At 50.8% G+C, this 25,335-nt stretch overlaps 1 protein-coding gene across 2 annotated transcripts; it reads left to right on the plus strand.

Moving 5' to 3' along the window:
- The first annotated feature begins 1,351 nt into the window (after positions 1-1,351).
- INPP5E (inositol polyphosphate-5-phosphatase E) lies at positions 1,352-24,828 on the plus strand. Of its 2 annotated transcripts, XM_070955746.1 has the most exons (11): positions 1,352-1,412; positions 9,266-10,099; positions 11,578-11,701; positions 12,568-12,665; positions 13,298-13,422; positions 13,681-13,800; positions 14,566-14,673; positions 19,798-19,959; positions 21,735-21,850; positions 23,173-23,309; positions 23,950-24,828. In XM_070955746.1, the coding sequence occupies exons 2-11, from the start codon at positions 9,360-9,362 to the stop codon at positions 24,080-24,082; spliced, it is 1,863 nt and encodes a 620-aa protein (XP_070811847.1). In that variant the 5' UTR covers positions 1,352-1,412; positions 9,266-9,359; the 3' UTR covers positions 24,083-24,828. The 2 variants fall into 2 exon arrangements, with proteins under 2 accessions (XP_070811847.1, XP_070811848.1); XM_070955747.1 differs by lacking the exon at positions 14,566-14,673.
- The last annotated feature ends 507 nt before the right edge of the window (positions 24,829-25,335 follow it).

The following is a 25,335-nucleotide window of genomic DNA, read 5'->3' on the forward strand; positions in this document are numbered from 1 at the left end:
TAGGGGATTTTAGTGGAGTTTGCCAAATTCCTGCGCCCGTTGGGAGAATCGAGGCTGAATAGACGGTCCCAAAGCAGCGTGGCGAATCTGTATAAAACATAAAAGTTCCATCAAGTCATCGTCGCCTCAGAGTGACCACCCAGATTTTCTCTGAGAGGGCCTGTCCCCCACTGGTCCTTCAGCCTTCCACGCATGCCCCCATCTCCACCCTAACTGAGTTCATCCCTTTTGCAGCTGGTTGTCCTCTTTCCTTCCAGCTTCTCCAGAGCTGGGTTTTCTTCATGTGGGTTTTTTTTCCTCCCGTCTGGTCATTGCCTCGAGAGAGACCTCTGGGTGGAGGAAGTTTGATCTATCTGTTTTGGCCTATATAGTTATAGTATATTGTCATTGCACATGATAGAACGAAATTAAGTGCAGTCTTCAGTGTACATTATAACTAAAAAAATAAAAACACAAACATAAGACCTCCAATCCCAGAGTTCAAAAGCATCGGTGTTTCCAGACAGTTATCTGAAATAGTAGAGGTGGTTCTGCTTGAGCAGGGGGCTGGACTAGAAGACCTCCAGGGTCCCTTTCAGCTCTTCCTCTCCTGCTTCCTTGCAAATGCAAAGACATAGAAGCTGGAGTCATTCATGATGCGTAAAAGCAACAGGCAGTCATAAGCAAAGCCCTGCGTGTGGTGAGGGTGATGAAGAAATGCCCTCGGTGCTGGAACACAGGTAGTTCATTTAGTGACTGTTTTAAAGTTACAGCCGCACTGAAAACAAGTGACCTGGCCATTTTTCACACTTGCGACCTTTATAAGCGTCCCCATGCCCATGGGATCAAAATTCAGGTGCTTGGCAGCTGGTTCACACTTATGACCGCTGCTCTGTTGTCACGTGATCCCCTTTTGCAACCTCCTGACAAGCAAAGTCAATGGGGGGAACCCAGGTTCATTTAGCGACCGGGTGACTCGACTTATCAACTGCAGCAATTCACTGTAATGCCTGTGGCAAGAACGGTGGTAAAATGGGCCAAAACTCATTTAAGTGAGTACCCGTCTCACTTAAGTAAACAGTAAAGTTGGGCTCCATTGTGGTCGTAAGTCGAGGACTCCCTGTAAAGATCGGGGGGGAAGGACCCAGTTGTGGCTTCACAGCTGCAGCTCCTTCCCCCCTCCTCCCCCGCCCATCCGGGTTCCAAAGCGGCGTCAGGGAAGAACCGCCCACCGCGGGGCGCCATGGCAACGCTCTGAGGGAGCGGGGCGCCATGGCAACGCGCCGAAGGGGCGGGGCGAGGGGGGAGCGTGCGCAAACGCACGCGCGCGCGAGCGAGAGAGGGCGGCCGTTGGAAGTGGGAGGAGCCACGGCCTCGACGACGACGGGACGAGCGCGGCGCGGCGAGAGGCTGCTCAACAACGACCCTGCGAGGTAGGCCTTCCCCACCGTTGGCGGCTCTTACGTTATTTCGCTTTGGGGTTTTTGTTTTTTTTTCCGTGCCGCCATTTCGCTTTTCTTTTTGCTTTGCTTTCCTTTTGGTCGGTTTAATGCTGTTTTACTGATTGGGACGCGGGTTTCGGCCGCCCTCCCTCCCCAAAAATCAAGGAAAACAACCCCAAGCCTCCCCTCAGGATCCTTTCCGTGCATGCCGTGGATGATGGGATCATGAGGAGAGGGGGATTCTGGGAGTTGAAGTCCACCCATCTTCAAGCTCCCAAGGTTGAGGAACACCGGCCTAAGGGCTCTGGCTATTGCGACAACACAGAAGTGGCTTACAACCCTTTTTTCAGACTTAGGACCACTGCAGCATCCCTGTGGTCACATGATCAAGATTCAGGTCGTCCCGGGGGGTCACGCCATTCCCTTTTGCGACCTTCTGACAAGCCAAGTCAAGGGGGAAGCCGGGTTCACTTACCAACCCGGTTACTCTTTTTTTAACAACCGCAATGATTCACTTAACAACCCTGTTAGTAACTTCACAATTAACGACCGTAGCCAGAGAGGTCACAAAACAGGGCCAAGCTCACTTAAACAAGGCGCTCGCTTACGGACAGGAACGCGGGGCTCTGTTGTGGCCGTAAGTCGGGGACTGCCTGTGGTCCTCTCTCTGGGAGTCTTTTCCACCTTCTTCCAAGGACTGACGAGGGGGGGGGAGATTTGAGAGGGGGGAGATTATAGGAAGTGAAAGAGGAACCCCTAGACGGGTGGGGGAGGGGCAGACCTGGACTCAGCCCCCTTCAGCAGCAGGGGGTCACCAATGGGGGCAGAAAAATGGGGGGAGGGGGGAGACAAGAGCCCCCCTGCCCTCTCCTCAGCTAGCAAAGCCTGGGAAGGGAGGGCAAAGGGGTCCCCAACTCCAGGCCCCTCCTTTCCTCCAAAGGTCCTTCTGGGAGTTGAAGTCCACCCATCTTCAAGCTCCCAAGGTTGAGAAACACTGCCTTAGACTTATATACCGCTTCACAATGCTTTTACAGCCCTCTCTAAGCGGTTTACAGAGTCAGCCTCTTGCCCCCAACAATCTGGGTTTGTTGTAACTTCATACGGTCACTAAATGAACTGTTGTAAATCGAAGACTACCTGTAATGCAGCTGGGTTAGGGTTAGGGTTAGGGTTCTTCCTCCTGAAATTGCTGAGGACAAATTGCAACAATGCGGAAAGTATCTGTTGTTGTTGTTGATGTGGGTCCTATGTCTTGGAGACACAATTTATCCTTTTCCTCTAGTTGAGCTGCCATAGAGATCCAAGTGTCAATCCAGACAGTGCGTTAACAGAATAACAGGATTAGAAGGGACTTTGGAGGTCTTCTAGTCCAACACCCCCCCTCCATGCCATTTCAGACAAGTGACTGTCCAGTCTCTTCTTAAAATTGATTTCTGATAATTGATTTCTGCGCATGCGCAAGATGGCAGCTTCCCTGTGATCCGGGTGATCCTCGGGGGGGTGATTATGGCTCCAGGGGGCCTCTGGAGGGCTGAATTTCGACCGCTGCAGCCCTGGCCCAGCTGGAGGAGTGTTGGGGCTCTCTGTTGAGGGGTCTCCGGCCTCTTAGAGTGTCCTTGAGGCTTGCGGAGACCGTAGGACGGCGAGAGCGGCCCGAAGGAGGAGGGCGGCGGCGGATTTTCCTTGCGAAGGCGGCAGAGCCAGGATGACGGCGCCGGCGCCGCGGCGGCGGCGATGCGGCACCCTCGCTGGGATCCTCGCCAACCCAATCCGCCCTGGACATGTGCTAGGGGCGGAGGGGGGGGCGAGGTAGGGACGGGGAGGCTGGCAGCGGCGGCGACGGCGATGCTGGCGGCGTGGAAATGGCGGCCGCCGGGACAAGAAAGAAGCCGCCATAGTTTGGTGCGTGGGAGCGTCGGAGAGGTTGGCAGCCGCTCACTGGCCGTTTTGGATCTCCTGGGCGACCGTGGGGCGTTGTTTTGGCCCCTCGGTCATCCCAGAGGCCTCCATGTGGACTTATGGAGGCTGGGCGAGGTTGGGCGAGGCAAGCAGCATGGCTGCAAAGAAGATCTGGGAGGGGTAGGGGAGAGCTGGACTATGACTGAGGGGTTTTCCCCCTATGGAGTTTGTTGCCTCTGCTCTCCTTTTTGCTCTCCCCCCCCCCTGTATGTGGTGATGTCATGCTGGGTATGCCTGCTGAACAATTCATCTCCAGGTCTAGGTGCCATCTTGACCTCCCCGGAGGTAATGACGGTTATGATCTCCGCTATTTGAGCCTGCTTGGACTTTGTGGACTGACCTGATCCCATTCTTTCCCTCCATTGAATGGAGGTTTACATCTGGGGATTCAAGTCGTGGTGGAGTGGGCCTATAACTACTGTCTCAATTCCGGCCTTCTGGACGATCGTGGTTGACCAGCCGCCGTGAGAGGGGGGCTGGGTCACCCCTGCCGGATCGAAACAGCATTTTACTCCCGCCATTGCCGTGAGAGGGCACTGAGGTCTCACATGCTCCAATGGAACTCTATTGAAATCTGGCATTCCACTCCTTCTGACTGTGTTAACATCAAATTGGCCCCTGGCTATTGGCCATGAATTATCACCTCCCTTGACGTTGATGTATTCGGGGAATGACCTTCGTGCCCTGCGAGACTCCCCCCTCTCGCAGGTTTGGCCCTCTTCGTTATCGAGGGCCTATCTTGATGACGGGCGTTGGAGCCCCGAGAGATGGCATGCGGCTAAGAAGAGTTTGAGGGGTTTTTTAAGTGGGTTTTTTAGTGGGTTTTTAACAAAAATTTTAAGGGGTTCGGGGGGGATTAGGGTGGGTTCTGGGGGAAATCCACTGGGTTCAAGACCAGCCTTAGCGAAGGGCTGCGACACTAGGGACGCAGAACCGGAGGTCGGGGAGGGGGTTGGAGTTCGATTTGAAGAGGGCTGTTCCATCAGCATAGTGAGTGGGAGGGGCAGATATGGCGGAAGCTGGGGACCATATCATGTGCGGGGAATGCGCACTCGCTATCTTAGAGCGATTGCGCACTCCGGCCCCCAATGCTTTTCTTGTTCCCCAGGCTGTCCAGATTCTCAGGGCCAGAGCCTCCGGCTGATGCTGTGCAATGCCAGGTCCGTTGTTAATAAAGCCCCCCTCATTCACGATCTTATTCAGGAGGGGGAGGCGGACCTGGCGGGCATTACGGAGACCTGGTTGGGCCATGAGGGGGGAGTCCCCCTCGTGGATATATGCCCACCAGGCTTCCGTGCATTTCATCAACCGAGGGCTCAGGGCAGGGGCGGGGGGGGTGGCGGTTATTATAAAGGAAGGTCTAGATCCAAGGGAGACCACTGTTCCACAGATAGCCGGATGTGAGTCCCTCTTTGTGAAGTGGGGTCATGGAGTACAGATGGGCTTGTTGGTCACGTACCTGGCTCCCTGCCACGTGGCAACGGCCCTGCCCGAGCTCCTTAACGTTATAGCCGAGGTGGCGGTGGACACCCCCAGACTTGCCATCATGGGGGACTTTAACCTGCCATCCATCGGTGAAACGTCTGAGGTGGCTCGAGAGTTCATGGCTTCCATGACGGCCATGGACCTTACTCAGTTAATTCATGACCCCACTCACACAGGGGGACACACTCTGGACTTAGTTTTTGTCTCTGGTCAGTGGTTGAGTGGCCTTGATATAGGGGATATAGTCATCGAACCCTTGTCATGGTCTGACCACTCGCTCCTTCGACTGGACTTTCTAACCGCTGCACCCTGCCGCAGGGAGGCGGGACCGACAAGGTGGTTCCGCCCCAGGCGCCTGATGGACCCTGACAGGTTCCAGATGGAGCTTGGGCCATTTCCTGAGATTCTGGCTCATGACTCGGCGGAAGACCTGGTGGCCGCCTGGGACAGTGCGGCTGCCGGGGCCTTGGACCGAGTCGTGCCTTTGCGGCCTCTGACCCGGCACCGAACTCACCTAGCTCCTTGGTTCTCCGAGGAGCTTAGAGAGATGAAGCGCCGGAAAAGACGCCTGGAGAGTAGCTGGAGGACCAGCCGCTCCGAATCTGACCGAACACGGGTGAGGTCTCATATTAAGACCTACCTAGTGGCGATAAAAGCGGCGAAAACTAGCTATTTTGCCGCTCTTATCGCGTCATCAGATAATCGCCCAGCCGCCCTGTTTAGGGTGACCCGCTCCCTCCTCCATCTGGAAGTGCGGGATGACCCCTTGCAGGGTCGAGCTGAGGATTTTGTGCAATATCTGTATGACAAAATCGCTCAGATTCGAGAAGGGCTGGCCTCTGACTGGGTATGTCCGGACGGGATGACTGAGGCAGGTCTTGAGAGTGTTATCTGGGGGGAGTTCGATCCTGTGACTCCCGAGGACATGGACAGGATCCTGGGACGGCTGAACGCGACCACATGTTTATTGGACCCGTGTCCCTCCTGGTTGGTACTGGCCTCCCGGGAGGTGACGCGAGGCTGGCTCCAGATGATTGTTAACGCTTCTTTGGGTGAGGGGGTCCTGCCGGCCGCTTTGAAAGAAGCGGTGGTGAGGCCCCTCCTCAAGAAGCCCTCTCTGGATCCGGCTGTTTTGGCTAACTATCGTCCAGTCTCCAACCTTCGCTTCGTTGCGAAGGTTGTTGAGAGTGTGGTGGCGCAACAGCTTCCCCGGTACCTGGATGAAGCTGTCTATCTAGACCCGCTCCAGTCCGGCTTCCGGCCTGGGCACAGCACGGAAACGGCATTGGTCGCATTGGTGGATGATCTCTGGAGGGCCCGGGATAGGGGTCATTCCTCTATCCTGGTCCTGTTAGACCTCTCAGCGGCTTTTGATACCATCGACCATGGTATCATGTTGCACCGGTTGGCGGGGTTGGGGGTGGGAGGCACCGTTTTGCGGTGGTTCTCCTCCTACCTCTCCGACCGGTCGCAATCTGTGTTGACAGGGGGGCAGCGGTCGACCCCGAGGCACCTTGCTTGTGGGGTGCCACAAGGGTCGGTACTCTCGCCCCTTCTGTTCAACATTTATGTAAAGCCGCTGGGTGAGATCATCCGTGGCTTCGGGGTGGAGTTCCATCAATACGCTGATGACACCCAGCTGTATATCTCCACCCCAGGCCACCCCAATGATGCCCTTGAAGTGTTGTCCCAGTGCCTGGAGGCCGTGCGGGCCTGGATGGGGAGAAACAGGCTCCAACTCAACCCCTCCAAGACCGAGTGGCTGTGGCTTCCGGCGTCCCGATATAGCCAGCTGACGCCATCGCTGACTATTGGGGGTGAATCACTCGCCCCCACGGAGAGGGCTCGCAACTTGGGCGTCCTCCTGGACGCACGGCTGTCCTTGGAAGATCATTTGACGGCCGTGGCCAGGGGGGCTTTTTATCAGGTTCGCCTGATACGCCAGTTGCGTCCCTTTCTAGATCGGGACTCCCTACGCACAGTCACTCAGGCACTCGTCACCTCCCGCCTGGACTACTGCAACGCTCTCTACATGGGGCTCCCCCTGGGGTGCACCCGGAGGCTCCAGCTGGTCCAGAACGCGGCCGCGCGGGGGATTATGGGGGCGACGAGGCGCTCCCACGTGACACCTCTCCTGCGCGAGCTGCACTGGCTCCCGGTGGTCTTCCGGGTGCGCTTCAAGGTGTTGGTGACCATCTTTAAAGCGCTCCATGGCTTAGGGCCGGGGTACTTACGAGACCGCCTTCTGCCACCAATAGCCTCCCACCGGCCAGTACGCTCACACAGAGTGGGCCTCCTCAGGGTGCCGTCCGCCAGGCAATGTCGGCTGGCGACCCCCAGGGGGAGAGCCTTCTCTGTGGTGGCGCCTACCCTCTGGAACACCCTCCCCCCAGAATTACGCATAATAACAGACCTCCGGATTTTTCGTCGGGCCCTAAAAACCTATTTATTCCAACAAGCTGGGCTGGCTTGACCAAATTTTTTTAATTTTTAAATTGATTTTAAATTGGAAATGGTTTTAATTCGGCCAAAACATTTAATTATTTTAAATAGTTTTTTAGATTCACCATGTTTGTATATATGTCTTGTTTTTACCTTGGCTGTGCACCGCCCTGAGTCCTATTTTGGAGAAGGGCGGTATAAAAATTTAATTAAATAAATAAAATAAATAAATAAATAAATAAAAACCTCCAGTGATGGAGCACCCACAACTTCTGGTGGCAGGCTGTTCCACTGGTTAATTGTCCTCACTGTTAGGAAGTTTCTCCTTAATTCCAGGTTGCTTCTCTCCTTGATCAGTTTCCATCCATCGTTTCTTGTCCTGTTTCTCTGGTGCTTTGGAGAATAGGTTGACCCCCTCTTCTTTCTGGCAGCCCCTCAGATACTGGAATATTGCTATCATGTCACCCCCTAGTTCTTTTCTCTAGATTAGCCAAACCCAATTCCTGCAACCGTTCTTCATATGTTTTAGCCTCCAGCCTCCTAATCACCTTTGTTGCTCTTCTCTGCACTCTTTCTAGAGTCTCAACTTCTTTTTTTATAGCATGGCGACCGAAACTGGATGCAGCATTTCAAGTGTGATCTTACCACTTATAAAGTGGTACTAAGACTTCATGTGATCTTGATTCTATCCCTCTGTTAATTGGCTTTTTTGATAACTGCAGCACATGGCTGACTCATATTGAAATGGTTGTCTTCGAGAACTCCTGGATCCCTCTCACAGTTACTGCTGTTGAGCCAGCTTCTACCTATTCCATAGCTGTACATTTTATTGTACCTGCCTAAGTGTAAAACCTTACTTTTCTCACTATTGAATTTCATTTTGTTAGATAGGACCCAATGTTCAAGTCTGTCAAGATCTTTCTTGGTGTCCTCTGCAAATTTGATGAGTTTTCCCCTTCTGTCCCTCATCTAAATCATTTATGAAGATATTGAGGAGTACTGGGACTAAGCAAGACCCTTGGGGTACCCCACTGCATACTTCCCTCTGTGTAGACGTAGTTCCATTGAGGACCACACATTGAGTGTGGTTGGTCAGCCACTTACAAATCCATCTGGTGATAGTATTGTCTAACCCTATTTCTATTTTATCGAGTAGTAGGTTGTGGTCTACTTTATCAAATACCTTACTGAAATCCAAGTAAATTATGTCCACATTTCAGTGGTCTAATTTAGCCACTTTGTCAAAGAATGCAATAAGATTTGTCTGACATGATCTGGGTTTTACAAACCCATGTTGGCTTCAGCCTTCGGGTTATAACTTTGCTTGCCTTTGGTGTTCGCTGATTCTTTGCTTGATTATCTTTTTCAGTATTTTCCCAAGTATTCCCATTCTGTAGTTTCCTGGACCCATTTCCCTCCCTCTTTTGAAGATGGAAATCATGTCAGCTCTTTTCTAGGAATTCCTTTCTGGGAGTTCCCTGGTGCTCCATAACCAGTTGCGTATTGATAACATTTATGGTTGCAATTGTGATTGCAACCATAAATATATTTTTCCCATGCTGATATCCCTGCCTTGATACCTGATACTTTGCTGGGTATAAACTACAGTCTCTGTATAAACTATTTAAGGGGCGCTTTGCATTTTCATCACCATCTAGTTATCGTGGGGTGAATAGTGTTCTTCCAGATGAATCTATCCTAATAATAATTTCCTGCAATTCTGATTTGTTTCAAAAACCTCTGATCTTTAAAATAGGACTGACCCAAGTAATACTAGATGCATCTTTTGAGAGTGGATCCATTGGGTGATCTCAACATTTTGCAGTTAAAGCAGAAGGCTTGGCTAACCTCTTTCATTAACATTTCTAGGGGCAGTGCAAAATGAAATGCCACACCAGCTTGGGTAGCACTTTTAGGGTTCCTTCCCTGACACATTTTTTTCTCATATTCCCCTTCAGGTTTTTCTTCCGAGATGGAAACTTGGCTCGTAAGAAATAGCGGTTCTTCGACTTCCTTCTAGTTGGTGCATCTAATGGATTCTCCTAGCAGACAATGGAGCACCTCTCAAGCGATGGGACCCAAATCCTGCAGCCAAAAGAGGACAGCTGCTCCCCAAGGAAAGAGGCAGGCAGTAGTGGGGATCATCTCTCCGAGGACCCACCAGAAATCAAGGTCCCCTTTTCCAGTGACCCTCTCAGACTGCAGTTAGAAGGACCCCAAGGCCCAGCTGGGCTTAAGTCATTCACTCCAAAGCCTCCCCGTAAACCGAGGCTGGAGCGGACGTTGTCTCTGGATGAACTGATCTGGCACCGGCGGAGGAGGCCTTTCAGAATGAATCAAGGGAATTCGGTTGATTCAACTGAGGGGGGCTCCTCCGATGGGTCTTTCCAGGGAGAGAGCCCCACCAAGCAGGAAGTGGCCTCCAGCGGCGACCATCGCCATCTGCGGCCTCGGCACGACTTGAACCCGGGCTCCGAGGGTCCCCACCTCAGCCAAAGCAGACCCAGCCTTTCAGCTTCGCCCCGGAAGTTGTCCAAGGTCTTGGCCTCCCAGCCTCCACCTCCTCTGGAACTTGAAGGCTCCTTTCCTTCTCTGAGGACAACTAATCGGATTGACCCAGATTGCGCAGAGTACAAGTTTGGCTCCCGGAGGAGGCTTCCAAGAGCAGGCAGCAGCTGGAGCGACACGCAGCTTCAGAGCCGTGGGATGGCTTGCGAACACTGCTTGGCAGCCTCCACCAAATCTACCTTCAGCCTGCTGGCCCCCATCCGTGTCACAGATGTGCGAAACAGGTGTGTATCTAGAGGGAGGGAGACCACCTCCTCCAATATGGACGTTTGCAGTTCTTTTAAGACAAATTCTTCTTTAAGGAAATCTGAACACCGAATGGGAAAAGTGTGTGTGTGTGTGTGTGTGTGTGTATAACTTTGGGATAATAAGGTTTTGCTTATTTTCTTTTAGAAAGTTAACTGCTTACTGAATCACACGCTGCTCTGTCCTGCCTTCCCAGCCCAGCTGCTTCGATCCCTGGCATAAAGAGAAAGATCTCTAGCTCAGGTTCAGCCTTTGAGCTGCCAACAGAAGGATAGGGTAGCATGTGATGCTCTTTTGCTGATCTAAAATTGAGGCAAAGTCCTAGAGAGGCTCCTTGATAACAGGAGGGCACCATATTTCAATGGCTGTGTTGTCCTTCAGGTGCATGCAGCCATCCCTGGTTGAGATAGAAAACTAGCAGAAATGAGCTGTGCGTGTGTTAGAACCTGTTCATTGTGGAATAATTCTGATTGCATCACAGTGTGTCCCCACCTTTCATTCCAGGCTTTGGGTAGGGAGAAGGGGGGGGAAAAATACTGGCTAGCCACCCAGCCTACTTTGCAGTGGTTGGGAGGGCTTTAAAAAGTGCAACGAGAGCCCCAACCACCCCTGGTGACAGTGTTTAATAACAGGGAGAATGGATGGCTCTACGTGCTCTGCGTGTGGCACCAAGTTGTTCTTCTAGCAAAATTCTTTTCTAGACTTTTCTGGCTCAAGTCAGAAGGCTGTTCCTGATCTTTGAAGCCAACACAACTTCACACTTGGGTGTTTTTAAGAGCAGCCCTATTCCCTGCAAACTCGGTTGCCTTTTTTTGCTTTTAGTTAAACCCCAGTACAGTTTTCACCCCCATGCCATCACTCTGCCAAGCAGCTAATTCCCACAGCGCTGTCTTATGCCTAAGGATATTTACCCTCGTAGTGGGACTGTATTACTATTATCCTTCTCATCTTTCCTTTGACCTTCTCCTGTTGGTATCTTACAAATATATCACTTGTTGCTTGCGTGTACACTGAGAGCTTATGCACCGGAGACAAATTCCTCGTGTGTGCAATCCTGCTTGGCCAAGAAAGAATATTCTCTTCTTTTCCTCTTTTGCAACTGCCTTGTCAAGGGAAGTTAAATGTGGAGATAAGGATTGGCCCCCAGTCACTTAGTGGGCTTCATGACTTGACCTTGTCCTCCCAAGTATTGTAACTGCTGCATCTCACTGAACTGAAGAAGACCTCTCTCTGTGTCTCCCCCCCCCACTCCCCCAATGCCAGCTGAGCTTCTTTCAGGGGAGAACTTTGCCAAGGCTACCCTGAGACTTTGGAATTAAGAGAGGCCTGGCTCACCTCCTCCTTTCTTACGCCTTTGACTTCTCAGTCTTAGGTGACTTTCCACAGGTAAGTCAAGCCTATAAACCTACCCTCTAGATTGTCTTAACGCAACAAAACAGAATATCCTTTTCTACAGAAGCTACTTGGAAGGCAGCCTTCTTGCTAGTGGTGCCCTCCTGGGAGCAGAAGAGCTGAACCGGTATTTTCCTGATCGCAACATTGGCATCTTTGTAGCCACCTGGAACATGCAGGGCCAGAAGGTGAGGAAGGGAGGGGTCAATGTCCTTCTCTAACCACCAGAGTTTTCATAGAAAAATCCAGCAGGAAAAAAATAAAAGGCTCAGCTCAGCCTACAGAATTGGCAGCTATGGGTCCACACAAACTTCTCTCCCTGGGAAAGCGTTACTGCACACTTGCCCTTTTTTACACCGTGAACGGCAAGTATTTCTGGACAGTGTCGTAATATGATTCTGGTTTTGCATGTCAAGTTCATATTTTAATGCAGACAGTTTGGGAAGCATGTTCAATGAGGGTATGCGCAACCTGTCGGGACTAACCACCATTTTAGGCTCCATAAATCCACTTGCAGCTCCTCCATTCCCAGACACGGAGTGGGTTTTTTTTCCCTTTCAGCTTTTCTTTTACAAATATTTTTTTCCGGGAAATGTAATAAAAGAGTGGAGAGAAGCAGATGGGTCAGTCCAGCTTTCTAAAGGTGATTTGTGGGTGAAAAAACTAAAGAAAACGGGAGCCTCTCCTTGTGTGATTCTTTGGTTTTTGCCACGTTACAGATGGGACTTGAAGTTGTCCTTGTTAGAATGCTTGTGTGCCCGAAACAAGTATTTGTGCATCATTTCACAAGTAGGGCATGGGATAGCAGAAGGAGCAGAGTCGCCTTAATCTTCCAAATAATGTGGATTATGTAATTTTCTAACCAGATCAGAGAATGGCACATTTGTCCATTTTCTGCATTCCAACCCAGGTGAACAGAAAAGTGTTTGCATCCTGCAGGCAGAAAAATGGATTTGATACCTGCCTCATTTCTTGTTCCTCAGTTGGAAGAAAGAGCCCTCCAATCAATCTGTAGGGCTCGTCTACAGTTGGAAAGGTCATTTTTTTCTTGCAGGAACTCCCTGAAGTGCTGGATGACCTCCTGTTGCCGTCTGAGCCTGATTATGCCCAGGACATGTATGTGATAGGGATCCAAGAAGGCTGTCCAGATAGGTATGGAAACAGAAGCAACTTTGTAGCTGAGGGACCCTTCCTTCCTTCCTTCCTTCCTTCCTCCCTCCCTCCCTCCCTCCCTCCCTCCCTCCCTCCCTGTACCCTTCCTTTCTTCCTGTATCCCTCCTTCCTTCCCATTCCCATCTCCCTCCCTCCCTTCCTGCTGAGAATCACCACACTACAAGTAGGATCATTACACTCCACGGGTCAAGGCTGTCTCAAGTCCTCTCTCCCCTTTTGCAAAGAGGCAGACCTTCCTGTCAAAGCCGGGCGAGGCGTCTCATAGGCGAAGGCCTCCTTTGGGAGAAGGCTGCAAGGGGTCTGTTGGCCATCTTAGTCCTGTCTTTTCCTTTCCTCTTCATTTGTCTGCAACCTTCAGTGGGCGTGACCAGAGGCTGGCATCTGGGAGAAGAGTGAAGGCGGGCAGTTCCCTGCCAGGAATTGGGAGCCAAACGGAGGGTCCCTCCCAAGCACCCGGAAGACGTGCGAATGAAGAGTGCTTCCAGGAGATCCCGTGTCCTCTGAATCAGCCTGACTGGCCCCAGAAGTCTTTTCTGAGCTTGGATTGGGCCTGCTGACCTCAGAGCTGCTCCAGTACCGAGTGGCCAATTGGCTTTGCTTCCTTTCTGCAGGCGAGAGTGGGAGATTCGCCTGCAGGCAACGCTGGGCCCTCAGTACGTCATGTCTTACGCAGCTGCTCACGGGGTCCTTTACCTGTCCTTCTTCCTGCGAAGGGATCTCATCTGGTTTTGCTCAGGTAGGCATGGATGGCCGGGGATGAGTTCCCAGGGGCCTTTTCTGTCGCTTCTGCCATGGAAATGTGGCTGAATCACCAGACAGCCTTGTTTCTATTTGGTGGGGAGAAAACTGTGGGCTTAGAAGGTGGAACTAAAGCCCGTCATTGAATTGCAGCATTTTCCACCCCAGGTGTTAAGGAGAAGAGCCACCTTTTTGCTTTCTCCCTGCCCGGTCTGAGCACTCGTTGACAGGCCGTGCCATTTCTCTCTTCCCACAGAGGTGGAATGTGCCACGGTGACAACGCGCATCGTGTCTCAGTTCAAAACCAAGGGTGCGCTGGGAATTTGCTTCACGTTCTTCGGCACGTCCTTCCTTTTCATCACTTCCCACTTTACCTGTGAGTATCTCCCCAAGTTCTCCTCGTGCCTGCCTTGGAGTCAGAGTAGGTTTTTTCCCTCCAAGGCTCTGTAAACAGGTATGCCAGTTGAACTACCTGCTTTATGCTCTGTTCCCAGTTGAATGCAAGTAAGGTAAAGATGAAGAGTTACTGCAGAAAGTGAGGAAGCTGTGTCTTCAAAGAAATGGACAACCCCCAGACATTCCTCCCCCTTTATAGTCCCAAGGCCTAAATCTGGGTATCCTCTCTGCCTTTGTGGAGTCCACAATCACGCAGCAGCAGCAGATGATGAGGGGACTGGAGGCTCAAACAGACGATGAACTGGGCCTGGCTAGTCTAGTGAAGAGAAGGACTAGGGGAGACATGATAGCATCTTCCAATATTTGAGGGGCTGCCACAGAGAGGAGGAAGGGGGTCAAGCTATTTTCCAAAGCACCTGAAGGCCAGACAAGGAACAATGGATGGAAACTGAACAAGGAGCGATTCAACCTAGAAATAAGGAGGAATTTCCTGATGGTGAGAGCAGTCAACCCATGGAACAGAAGTTGCCTTCAGAAGTTGTGGGAGCTTCATCCTTGGAGGTTTTTAAGAAGAGACTGGACTGCCATCTGTCAGAAATGGTGTAGGCTCTCCTGCTTGGGCAGGGAGGGGGTTGGACTAGATGATCTACAAGGTCCCTTCCAACTCTCTTAATCTGAAAACCCACCACCCCAAGTAAACCCTGCCCTCAGCATCCTTCTTTTCTTTTCTTTTCTTTTCTTTCAGCTGGAGATGGGAAAGTCACTGAGAGGGTCCTGGATTACCACAAAACCATCCAGGCTCTTTCGCTGCCCAGAAACATTCCCGATACCAACCCCTATCGATCCAGTTCCTGTGAGTAACTTGGCACTTGAACAACGCGGCTTTCACTTTCTGTCTGTCTCATATGCGGATGTAATTTTCTCTTTCAAATAGAAAATTTGTGTTCTGGAAAGTCACTGATTTGGCCTCGGCACAAAATGCGGGTCCCAGCGATAACATCAGATTTTAGAGGGAACGTTTCGCAATTTGGGCAATTTTGAGATGGGTGGGCTTTATTTAGTGATGACAGTTTTTTCCCACATGCCATCACTCTGCTAAACAACTAATTCCCACAACACTGTCAAAACTATTTAGTAAGACTGTGTTAATATTATTATTATTCTTCTCATCTTTCCTATTACCTACCTCTTTTTCTACTTACGACTAAAACTTTGTTGCTTGTATCTTTACAATTTATATTGTTTTATTTCCTAGTACGATTTATGTTCTATCACTGCGTTGTATCTTATGATTTATGATGAACATATTTTTATGATGGCTATGATCATGATTTACCACTTATACCTTTTATGTACAATGAGAGCTTATGTACCAAAGACAAATTCCTTGTGTGTCCAATCACACTTAGCCAATAAAGAATTCTATTTCTATTCTTTTCTATTTCTATTATTTCTATTCTAATTCTAATTCTAATTCTATTCTTTATTGAGTTTCCTAGTATGATTTATGTTGATGGCTTATTTACTATCCTGTGACTATCACTAAGTGTTGTATCTTATGATTCATTTTTATGATGACTATGATCATGATTTATCAGTGATATCTTTTATGTACAGTGAGAGCTTATGCACCAAAGACAAATTCCTTGTGTGTCCAATCATACTTGGCCAATAAAGAATTCTATATTAACCCCAGAATTCCCCAACCAGCAAGGCCATTGCTAAGGATTCTGGGAATTGAAATCCATGCATTTCAAAGTTGCTGAGATTAGCACTGAGATGGCAAATGGTGGCATGTAGCGAAGAGGGGGTTGAGGGGTTTTTTAGGAAAATTTTTTAAAAAAATTTTAAGGGGACCCGGGAGGGAGGGGGGGGGTTGTAAAAGCGGACCTGGGGGGGTCCAGATAGCAACCGAGCGGGATGATGGGTCGATTAGTTGCAGCAGGAGGGTCGCGAAAGGAAATTCAACCGGGAAGCAGGGGGATGACAGGAAGGGCTGTGAAATTGAAATAATGAGTGGGAGGGGCAGGTATGACGGACGCAGGGGGCCATATCAAGTGTCGGGGGTGCGCATACGCTGTTTACGAGCGATTGCGCACTCCGGCCCCCGATGCGTGACTCGTGTCCTGGGTTGTGTAGAGTCTCAGGCCCTGGGTCCGCGGCTGATGTTGTGTAATGCCAGGTCGGTGGTTAATAAAGCCCCCCTCATTTGTGACCTTATTTCGGAGGGGGGTGCGGACCTGGCAGGTATCACGGAGACCTGGTTGGGCCAGGAGGGGGGGGTCCCCCTCGTTGAGATGTGCCCGCCAGGTTTCCGTGCATTTCATCAGCCAAGGGCCCAGGGGAGGGGTGGGGGAGTGGCGGTGATTATTAGGGAAAGTCTTTGTCCGAGGGAGACCACTGTTCCTCAGATAGCCGGATGTGAGTCCCTCTGTGTAAAGTGGGGCCGTGGGGTGCAGATGGGCTTGCTGACTACGTACCTGGCTCCCTGCCACGTGGCAGCGACCCTGCCCGAGCTACTCGACGTCATTGCCGGGGTGGCGGTTGATACCCCCAGACTTATTGTCATGGGGGATTTCAACCTTCCATCCGCGGGTGAGGCGTCAGAGGTGGCTCGGGAGTTCATGGCTTCCATGACGGCCATGGACCTGACCCAGTTAGTTCAAGGCCCCACTCACATAGGGGGACACACTCTGGACCTGATTTTTGTCTCTGGTCAGTGGTTGAATGATCTTGGTAGAGGGGACCTAGATATTAAACCCTTGTCATGGACAGATCATTCGCTCCTCCAACTAGACTTTCCTACCGCCGCCCCCCGCCGCAGGGAGACGGAGCCAACTAGATGGTTCCGTCCCAGGCGCCTGATGGAACCCGAAAGGTTCCTGACGGAGCTTGGGCCGTGTCCTGAGACCCTAGCACACGACTCGACTGAAGAGCTGGTGGCCGCCTGGGAAAGGGCGGCCGCTGGAGCTTTGGACCGCGTCGTGCCTTTGCGGCCTCTGACCCGATGCCGATCTCAACTGGCTCCTTGGTTTTCTGAGGAGCTGAGAGAGATGAAGCGTCGGAAAAGACGCCTAGAGAGCATTTGGAGGACTAGCCAATCCGATTCCGACCGGACACAGGTGAGGTCTTATATCAAGACCTACCTAGTGGCGATAAAAGCGGCAAAGTCTAACCACTTTTCCGCTCTTATCGCATCTGCAGAGAACCGCCCAGCCGCCTTGTTCAGGGTGACCCACTCCCTCCTCCGGGGGGGAGTGCGGGAAGATCCCTTGCAGGGTCGTGCTGAGGATTTTGTGCAATTCCTGCACGATAAAGTCGCTCGGATTCGGGATGGCTTGGACTCCGACTGGATGAGTCCACGGGAGGAGACGAGGGCAGGTCTTGAGAATGTTATCTGGGAGGAGTTTGATCCTGTGACTCCCGAGGATGTGGACAGGGTTCTGGGTAAGATTAGTGCCGCCACGTGTTTATTGGACCCGTGTCCCTCCTGGTTGGTGCTGGCCTCCCGGGAGGTTACACGAGGCTGGCTCCAGGGGATTATAAGTGCTTCTCTGAGTGAGGGTGCCTTTCCTGCCGCCTTGAAAGAGGCGGTAGTGAGGCCCCTCCTCAAGAAGCCTTCCCTGGACCCGGCTGAATTAGCCAACTATCGTCCAGTCTCCAACCTTCGTTTTGTGGCGAAGGTTGTTGAGAGCGTGGTGGCACGACAACTTCCCCGGCACCTGGATGAAGCTATCTATCTAGACCCGTACCAGTCGGGCTTCAGGCAGGGGTACAGCACTGAAACGGCATTGGTCGCGTTGGTGGATGATCTCTGGAGGGCTCGGGACAGGGGCTGCTCCTCTGTCCTAGTCCTATTAGACCTCTCGGCGGCTTTTGATACCATCGACCATGGTATCATGCTGCAGCGGTTGAGGGGGTTAGGAATAGGGGGCACCGTTTTGCGGTGGTTCTCCTCCTTCCTCTCCGACCGCTCGCAGTTTGTGTTGGCAGGGGGACAGAGGTCGACCTCGAGGCATCTCGCATGGGGAGTGCCACAAGGGTCGGTCCTCTCGCCTCTCCTGTTCAACATTTATGTGAAGCCGCTGGGTGAGATCATCCGTGGTTTCGGGGTGAAGTGTCATCTGTACGCTGACGATACTCAGCTGTACATCTCCACCCCAGACCACCCCAACGATGCCCTTGATGTGATGTCCCGCTGCCTGGAGGCCGTGCGGGCCTGGATGGGGAGGAACAGGCTCAGACTCAACCCCTCCAAGACCGAGTGGCTGTGGCTTCCGGCGCCCCGATATGGTCAGCAGGTGCCATCGCTGACTATTGGGGGTGAATCTTTGCCCCCCACAGAGAGGGCTCGCAATCTGGGTGTCCTCCTGGATGCACGGCTGTCTTTAGAAGAGCATATGACGGCCGTGGCCAGGGGGGCCTTTTATCAGGTTCGCCTGATTCGCCAGTTGCAGCCCTTTCTGGATCGGGACGCCTTGCGCACGGTCACTCACGCCCTTGTCACCTCCCGGTTGGACTATTGTAATGCTCTCTACATGGGGCTCCCCTTGAAGAGCACTCGGAGGCTCCAACTGGTCCAGAATGCGGCCGCGCGGGTGGTTATGGGTGCAACCCGTTGTGCCCATGTGACACCCCTCCTGCGCGAGCTGCACTGGCTCCCAGTGGTCTTCCGGGTGCGATTCAAGGTGTTGGTTACCACCTTTAAAGCGCTCCGTGGCATAGGACCCGGGTACCTTCGAGACCGACTTCTGCCACCAATAGCCTCCCACCGACCAGTTCGCTCCCACAGAGAGGGTCTCCTCCGGGTGCCATCAGCCAAGTTATGTCGGCTGGCGACACCCAGGGGGAGGGCCTTCTCTGTGGGAGCTCCAGCCCTGTGGAATGAATTGCCCCCCGAAATACGAAAGATTTCCGACCTCCGGGTGTTTCGCTGCGCTCTGAAGACCCTGTTGTTCCGCCAGGCAGGGCTATTAACATAATGTTTTAAATTGGGGTATTTTAAATTTCTGGGATTTTAATTGGAGCCTAATTATTTAATGATTTTAAATTTTAATTGTTGTCGTGTTTTTTGTGTTTTTAAATAGGCTGTACACCGCCCTGAGTCCTTCGGGAGAAGGGCGGTATAGAAATAAAATTATTATATTATTATATTATATTATATTATTATAGTCACTGTGTTTCAAAAAATGTGATGAAGTCACGCAGAAATTCAGAATTTAGACAGTCCTTGACTTATGACCGTTGCAACATCCTCATGGACATGTGATCAAAATTCAGATGCTTAGCAACTGGCATGTATTTATGAGAGTTGCCGTGTCCCGGGGTCACGTGATCCTCTTTTGTGCCCTTCTGACGAGCAAAGCCCATGGAGAAGCCAGATTCACACAATAACCATGTTGCTAACTTAACAGCTGCAGTGATTCAGGTAACAGCCGTGGCAAAAATGGTTGTAAAATTGGGCAAACCTCAAAAACTGGTTTAGCAGCGGAAATATTGGGCTGAAATGTGGTCGTAAGTCGAGGACTCTCTGTACAGAAATCCAGAGTTCAGACTTGCAGCGGTTTTAGTTTCAGTTGCTTTGTTTGGAAGCTTTGAATGGAATGAATTTCACCCTCAAGCCTCTTGGTCGGCCTCGGGTCAGCCTCGGAATTCTGTGCAAGTGGTTGGGGAAGGCTTCGCCTTAACTGCTGCAGCCTCTTTAGAATAGAATAGAGCTGGAAGGGACCTTGGAGGTCTTCTAGTCCAGCCCTCTGCTCAAGTGGGAGAACCTCTACTATTTCAGATAAGTGGCTGTCTAGTCTCTTCTTAAAAACCTCCAGTGATGGAGCGCCCATGATTTCTGGAGGCAACTTCTGTTCCACTGGTTCATTATCCTCCCTGTTAGGAAGTTTCTCCTTAATTCCAGGTTGCTTCTCTCTTTGATCAGTTTCCTCTCCTCCACTCTCTTCCCCCTCCTTTGCTGGGTGTTCTGCAGCCGACGTCACGAGCCGCTTCGACCACGTCTTCTGGTTCGGAGACTTCAACTTCCGCCTGAATGAGGAGCGGGAGGTGGTAGAACAGATGCTCAACCGTGGCCAGGCCCTGGACGTGTCGGTGCTGCTGCAGCATGACCAGCTGTTGAAGGAAATGCAGACTGGTGAGGAGCCCCTTCCTATTTTCCACGTGTGTCAAGAGTCGGTTTAATGTCAGGGTTCCAAGTAATAAATCCATTGCAAGCAAGACTCTGAGGCAATTGAATTCCTCAAAGATTTCTTTTTTTGGAAATATCATATTGGCGCATATCTGGTGAAAACCGGCTCTGAAAACTCCTGCGGTTTTCACCTTATTAAAAGTAAAAGTTTTTCTGCTTTCTCAAAACAGTCACACGGTCCAATCACCGTGCAGTCTGACAACCAGGTGGCATCGCTCCGCCTTCTCGCGACCAGGTGTGAGAATGTCCTTGGTTCCCAAGAGAAAGTATTTTGTTTTGGCTACAAAATTCCCTCTATCTCAATTCCCCCCTCCCTGACCCTCAGCTCCAGTGTGGCAACCCTGAAGGAGACAAAATGGCTTCGGTCAGGCCAGCTTCAGGGTTGACAGTGTGTTTTTGCAGGAGCCCCCACCCCAAAGGTCTTGATCCGTGCAAGAACACTTACAGACCCCAAAGCTGCATCTGGGCGCCAATTGTGCCCCTTTCTGCAGTCTCAGCACCACAGCTCTTGCTCCACAGTGACCCTTGTGAGGGGCCTCTAAAGACACCCCCTTCCCTCTTTTCCTCCATCCCTCTCAAGAAGGCAGTGGCCCTTTTGATGCCCTCCACAGCTCCCGCTTGGTTTCCAAGTGCAATTTAGAGGGTTGTTTTTGACCTCTCGAGCCCTGATGGCCTGCAGAACTGTCTTCTCCAAACAGAGTTAACCCAGCCACCTCAGCTGTCCCGGAAGAGGCCCTTGGTAGAATCTCTTTTCCATGAAGGGTGATGAGGTCCAGAGCAGCTTCTTTCAGGAGGAGGACCTGTTGGGGACCAAGCTTGCTCCCTTTCTTTTGGGAAGAGAGAAAGAGAGAGAGAGAGAGAGAGAGATGGATACTGTTTTGGAATATTTGTTGCTCTTCTCTGCACTCTTTCTAAAGTCTCAGCATCTTTTATTAAAATTTGTGATTACCAGAATTAGACGCAGTATTCCAAGTGTGGCCTCACTAATAAGCTAATAATAATCTAATCAACTAATAAGATCTCCAAGGTCCAGCTGTTATGTATCTTGTAGTGAGACCCTGTTGTACCCCACTATGATTAAGTACCCACAGAGCTTTTGCTAGCTAAGAGGCAGAGCCATTCCTGGCAAGCATTAAGCAGGTATACAGGGAGGCAGTCTTCAACTTATAAATTGAAAGAAGGTGGAAGCCAGACAGAAAAGTCACAGGTCTCAGGCGAGACACCCCACTTAATTACCATTGGGATTTGCTTAAATACCTTAGTAAAAGTCATAAAATTGGGTGCAGTCATATGATTCCTCACATAATGACAACATCATTTAACGACAAAAGATTCTGGTCTCTATTGTCATATGTTGAGAACTCCCTTCCTTTCTAAGACCGAGGCCCCTCGCCTCTTGCTCACTTCCATACCCAGTTGATTACACCCACATTTGATTTAGCCACAGCCTGACAGGTGAGACTGGTGGCCTGTCAGAAGAGGAGCCTCCTTGAGTGGGGGGGGGGGGGAGGCCTTCCAACCCAGCACCACCGTGGCTCACTCTTGGTCTGCCTGGGAGGCTTTTACCTTGATCCGCGTTACCAAAGCCTTTCGCCCAAGACTGTGCTTCCGACTTCCTCCGTTTGCACATAATGGCAGGGCGGCTCCTGCGTCTCGGGGCGTCCTTAAGGCTGGGATTTAGGGTTCAGCCCTTTGACTTGCCTGATCTGCTCTTTGCACAGGTTCTGTATTTAAGGGGTTCCAAGAGGCCCCCATCTTTTTCCGTCCTTCCTACAAGTTTGATGTTGGACAGGACACCTATGACACAACCTCCAAGCAGAGGACGCCTTCATATACGGTAAAGGTTTGGGGGGTGGGGCAGCAAGAAAACAGGCCTCCCCCCCCCCCAGAGAAACCCCTCCAGCAGAAAAGGGCACCCAGAAGCCAACCCTTCTGTCCCCATTTCCCACAGGCAGGCCAGACTTTCTTTCGCCCACCATGCCTACCACTCAGCTGCTAGCAACCTGGCTAAGAGTATAGTAGGACGAGGAGGGAGATGGAATGCGAGGGTCACCTTGATATGTGTCTACTCTATTAAACACCCCCCCCCAAGCCTGAGTCAGGTACCAAAAGATGGTGTGATGGACAGGAAGGCTTCAGCCATGCCCTCCCCCCCCCCATCAGCTTTTGAGGGAAGAGAACTTCCTGCTTCCGAAGGCTGTGTGCACCGGAGGGAGAGGGTGAGAGTGGAAGCCCCCCCTCCCCTCCCCTCAGCTGCTACATTCACAAGCAGCCTTTGGCCAAAAAGCTTGCCTGCACTGGCCTAGAGGCTTTGGGCTAAAGGCAATATAAGCATGCCTGGCAAAAAAAAATGTTACAAGGATGACTTAATTGGGTTACCTTTTCCTTCTGCGAGTGCTGATTTGGTCTAGTGGTTAAAGGCATTGAGCGAGAAAGTGAGAAACTTGTGAGTTTGCTTCATTTGTTCATTCAATTTTTGTGCCACCCATCTCCCCTATAAAGGGACTCTAGTCCTGCCTTCTGTATTGCGCCAAGAGAAGAACATGGGCCCATTCCTGAAGCCACTAGAGGCGTTCTCTTATTGTGCCTCTTCAAACCTCCCAGGTGCTCCTTAAGCATCGTCCTCGTCTTTTGCATGCATCCCTCCCTCCCTCCTTCATTCTAGAAAGGGAGGCTTCCTGGAAAGTCCCCTGATCCCACCTCCTTGCCTGCCGGAAGCCTGCATAGTAACTCAGTTACCAGAGGCAGGGAAGAAACATGGCAAATTAATCTTAAAAACAATAAAAACCTCCAAGGCCCCTTCCAGTTGTTCTTCTGTGTTGTGTTCCATTTATACCCCATTATGATTAGTAAACATGGAGCTTTTGCTAGCTAAAAGGAATAAAAGGAAGGCCTCAAAGCTTTTTCCCCAGAGTCACGTCCATGGCAGCTCGAGGTTCTGCAGTGCCCCAGGCTGTGTCCTCCTGCCCGTGTAGGGATCTCCACCATCACATCTTCCGGAAGGCCTCTGCGCCAGAGATCGAAGGCAGATCTGTTTGCCCAGGAGCCAGAGAGCCTTTCTAGTTAGGTTTGTCAGGGGGTGCTCTGCTCATCTCTCTCTCTCTCTCTCCCCCTCCCTCCCTCCCTCCCTCCCTCTCTCTCTCTCTCTCTCTTTTCCAGGACCGGGTCATCTATCGAAGCCGCCACCGGAATGAAATCCATGCTGTGAAGTACTCGGCCTGCTTTGGGATCAGAACATCCGATCACCGCCCTGTCTACGGGTTGTTCCGTGTCAAAGTGAGACCCGGGAGGGACAAGTGAGTACGACTGTCATTAAGAGGGGCGGCAGGGGCTGCCTTTTGGAAAGGCTTCGTCCTCCCAACGTTCCTGCGTTGCAACACTTCGGCCCGAGTTGTGACTATCTGTCAGCACTAGACCACCCTACCCGTGAGAAGGCAGAGAGGCATCGGCCACCCCATACCTGGACTCTCCTGCTGAACTGCCCTTAATCCTTAACAACTGAAACTGGGGCTGAGTGAGGGATATAAAATCCACCATTTTATGCAGTTGGGGTTTGCACCCTAACCTCTACTTAAAAGAATACAGTCCTCCGTATTTGTAGCTATTCTTCGCCATTCAAAATCTCATGGAGTAGCCAAACCTAGAAAGATCTTGTGATCCATTTCTTTTTTAAGAGACACATTTTTATTTTGGCATCTGTGCCATTGCACAGCGGTCCACATTGTGTGGAAAGGTTACTGATCCAATTTTTTTTGGGGGGGGGGGATTTGTCATTTTAATCTAATTACTGATAGTGTTTCCAGGCTGTGCAAAGATGAAATGAGGAATAATCAGGATGCCAGACTATTGGAATGGGTCACAGAGATTGTAAAACAATATTGTACGTATGTTAACATTTTCACCAGCTGGTTTGTGCTTTGTCCCATTCACCTACAGCATCCCACTGGCTGCAGGCCTATTTGATCGAGAACTTTATTTGATTGGCATAAAGAGGCGGATCACAAGGCAACTTCAGAAAAAAAAAGCCCTGAAAAACCAGAAATCCAGCGCGGTCTGTTCCGTTTCCTGACCAAACGCACCCAAGAACTTCTGAGGCGAGTGAAAGGGCTTGTGGAGCAGGCCTTCTCTGAAACCTGGCTGGAAGGGCTTCAGCAGGGCCCCAAAAGCGAAGGGCTCTTTTGAGGCTGGAAACGGCTGGGCAGCCAAGGGGTTGGATCAAGATTTACCAAGCGTGTAGCGTCTTCCTGCTCCTGTATCCTGTTGCTTGAGGAGGGTCCTGGAATAATCCTGCAGGGTGTTGGCATTTACACCAGCCATAAACATTTCTTAGGTTTGGAAGGCACTTGTGAGGATCATCTTGGGAACAAAGGAACACATTCTCTAAGCCTTGTATTGTTCAGCTGCAGCTCGGAAGTGAATTACGCACTGCCTGATTTGGTCCCCTAAACCCACATTTTTTCCTAAGAATCCTAGAAAGGGCCTTGAAATGCCAGAGGGGCACGGAAAGACTCAGAAAGCACCAGCATGGGAGTTTATAGAGTGGGTTTGTTACCTTCAATCAAGACAAGCCAGCTTCCACCAGCTACTTTTTAAAAAAAATCTGTTAACTACAAAAAAATGGAAACCAGTTCCACTCAACCATAGGGCCTTGAGTGGCTGCAAAAATCAGTATTTTCAATAGCAAAGGCCAATTTTTAGCTGATGCGAATGGTTGATAAGTAGTTAGAAATGTTTTCCCCTCCATCATTTTCCTGGATTGGGTTTGGGTTCAGAATTTCTTGAAATAAAAGGATGATCCAGAACTTTTAAAATGTGTTCCTAGTGTGTTGCCTGCTTCTTTAACCTCTGCACTGCTGATATACCTGTATTCCTACCTGGAGCTAATTTAAATCCTCATCAGTGGAAGTCCAGTATTTTCAACATGGAATACAAGTTTTCCCGTTCCCCTTTATGGGACATATTAAGCATTAATTACAAGATTCAGAACGTTTAACACATAGAGTTGCTTGTAGCACTGGGTTATCCCAGAGCAGGGGTCTCCAATCTTGGCAACTTTAAGACTTGTGGACCTCAGTTCCCAGAGTTCTGGGAGTTGAAGTCCACAAGTCTTAAAAGTTGCCACGGTTGGAGACCCCTGCCCCAGAGCATTCTTCCAGCCTGCAACTCCATGAAGGAAATCTGGGTTCGATTCCTTACCAAGAAAACCCCCACAGAAGTTGTGCTTCACAGCAAATGCCAAGTATAGTAAATGTGCCCAAGGTTCCACCCCAGCATCTCCTTTGCTCCCCTTTGATGGGATGAGCCATCGGCCATCCTGCTGGA

This window comes from Pituophis catenifer, unplaced genomic scaffold, assembly GCF_029215685.1.
Source record: "Pituophis catenifer annectens isolate HBS135680 unplaced genomic scaffold, rPitCat1.0.hap2 SCAF_17, whole genome shotgun sequence".
NCBI lineage: Eukaryota > Metazoa > Chordata > Lepidosauria > Squamata > Colubridae > Pituophis > Pituophis catenifer.

Excerpts from the sequence above, each read along its gene's own strand:
- INPP5E (XM_070955746.1), top strand. The coding sequence starts at position 9,360 with ATGGAGCACCTCTCAAGCGATGGGACCCAAATCCTGCAGCCAAAAGAG. Across the intron at positions 13,801-14,565 it reads CATCACTTCCCACTTTACCT|CTGGAGATGGGAAAGTCACT; the intron begins GTGAGTATCTCC and ends CTTTTCTTTCAG. Across the intron at positions 19,960-21,734 it reads GTTGAAGGAAATGCAGACTG|GTTCTGTATTTAAGGGGTTC; the intron begins GTGAGGAGCCCC and ends CTCTTTGCACAG.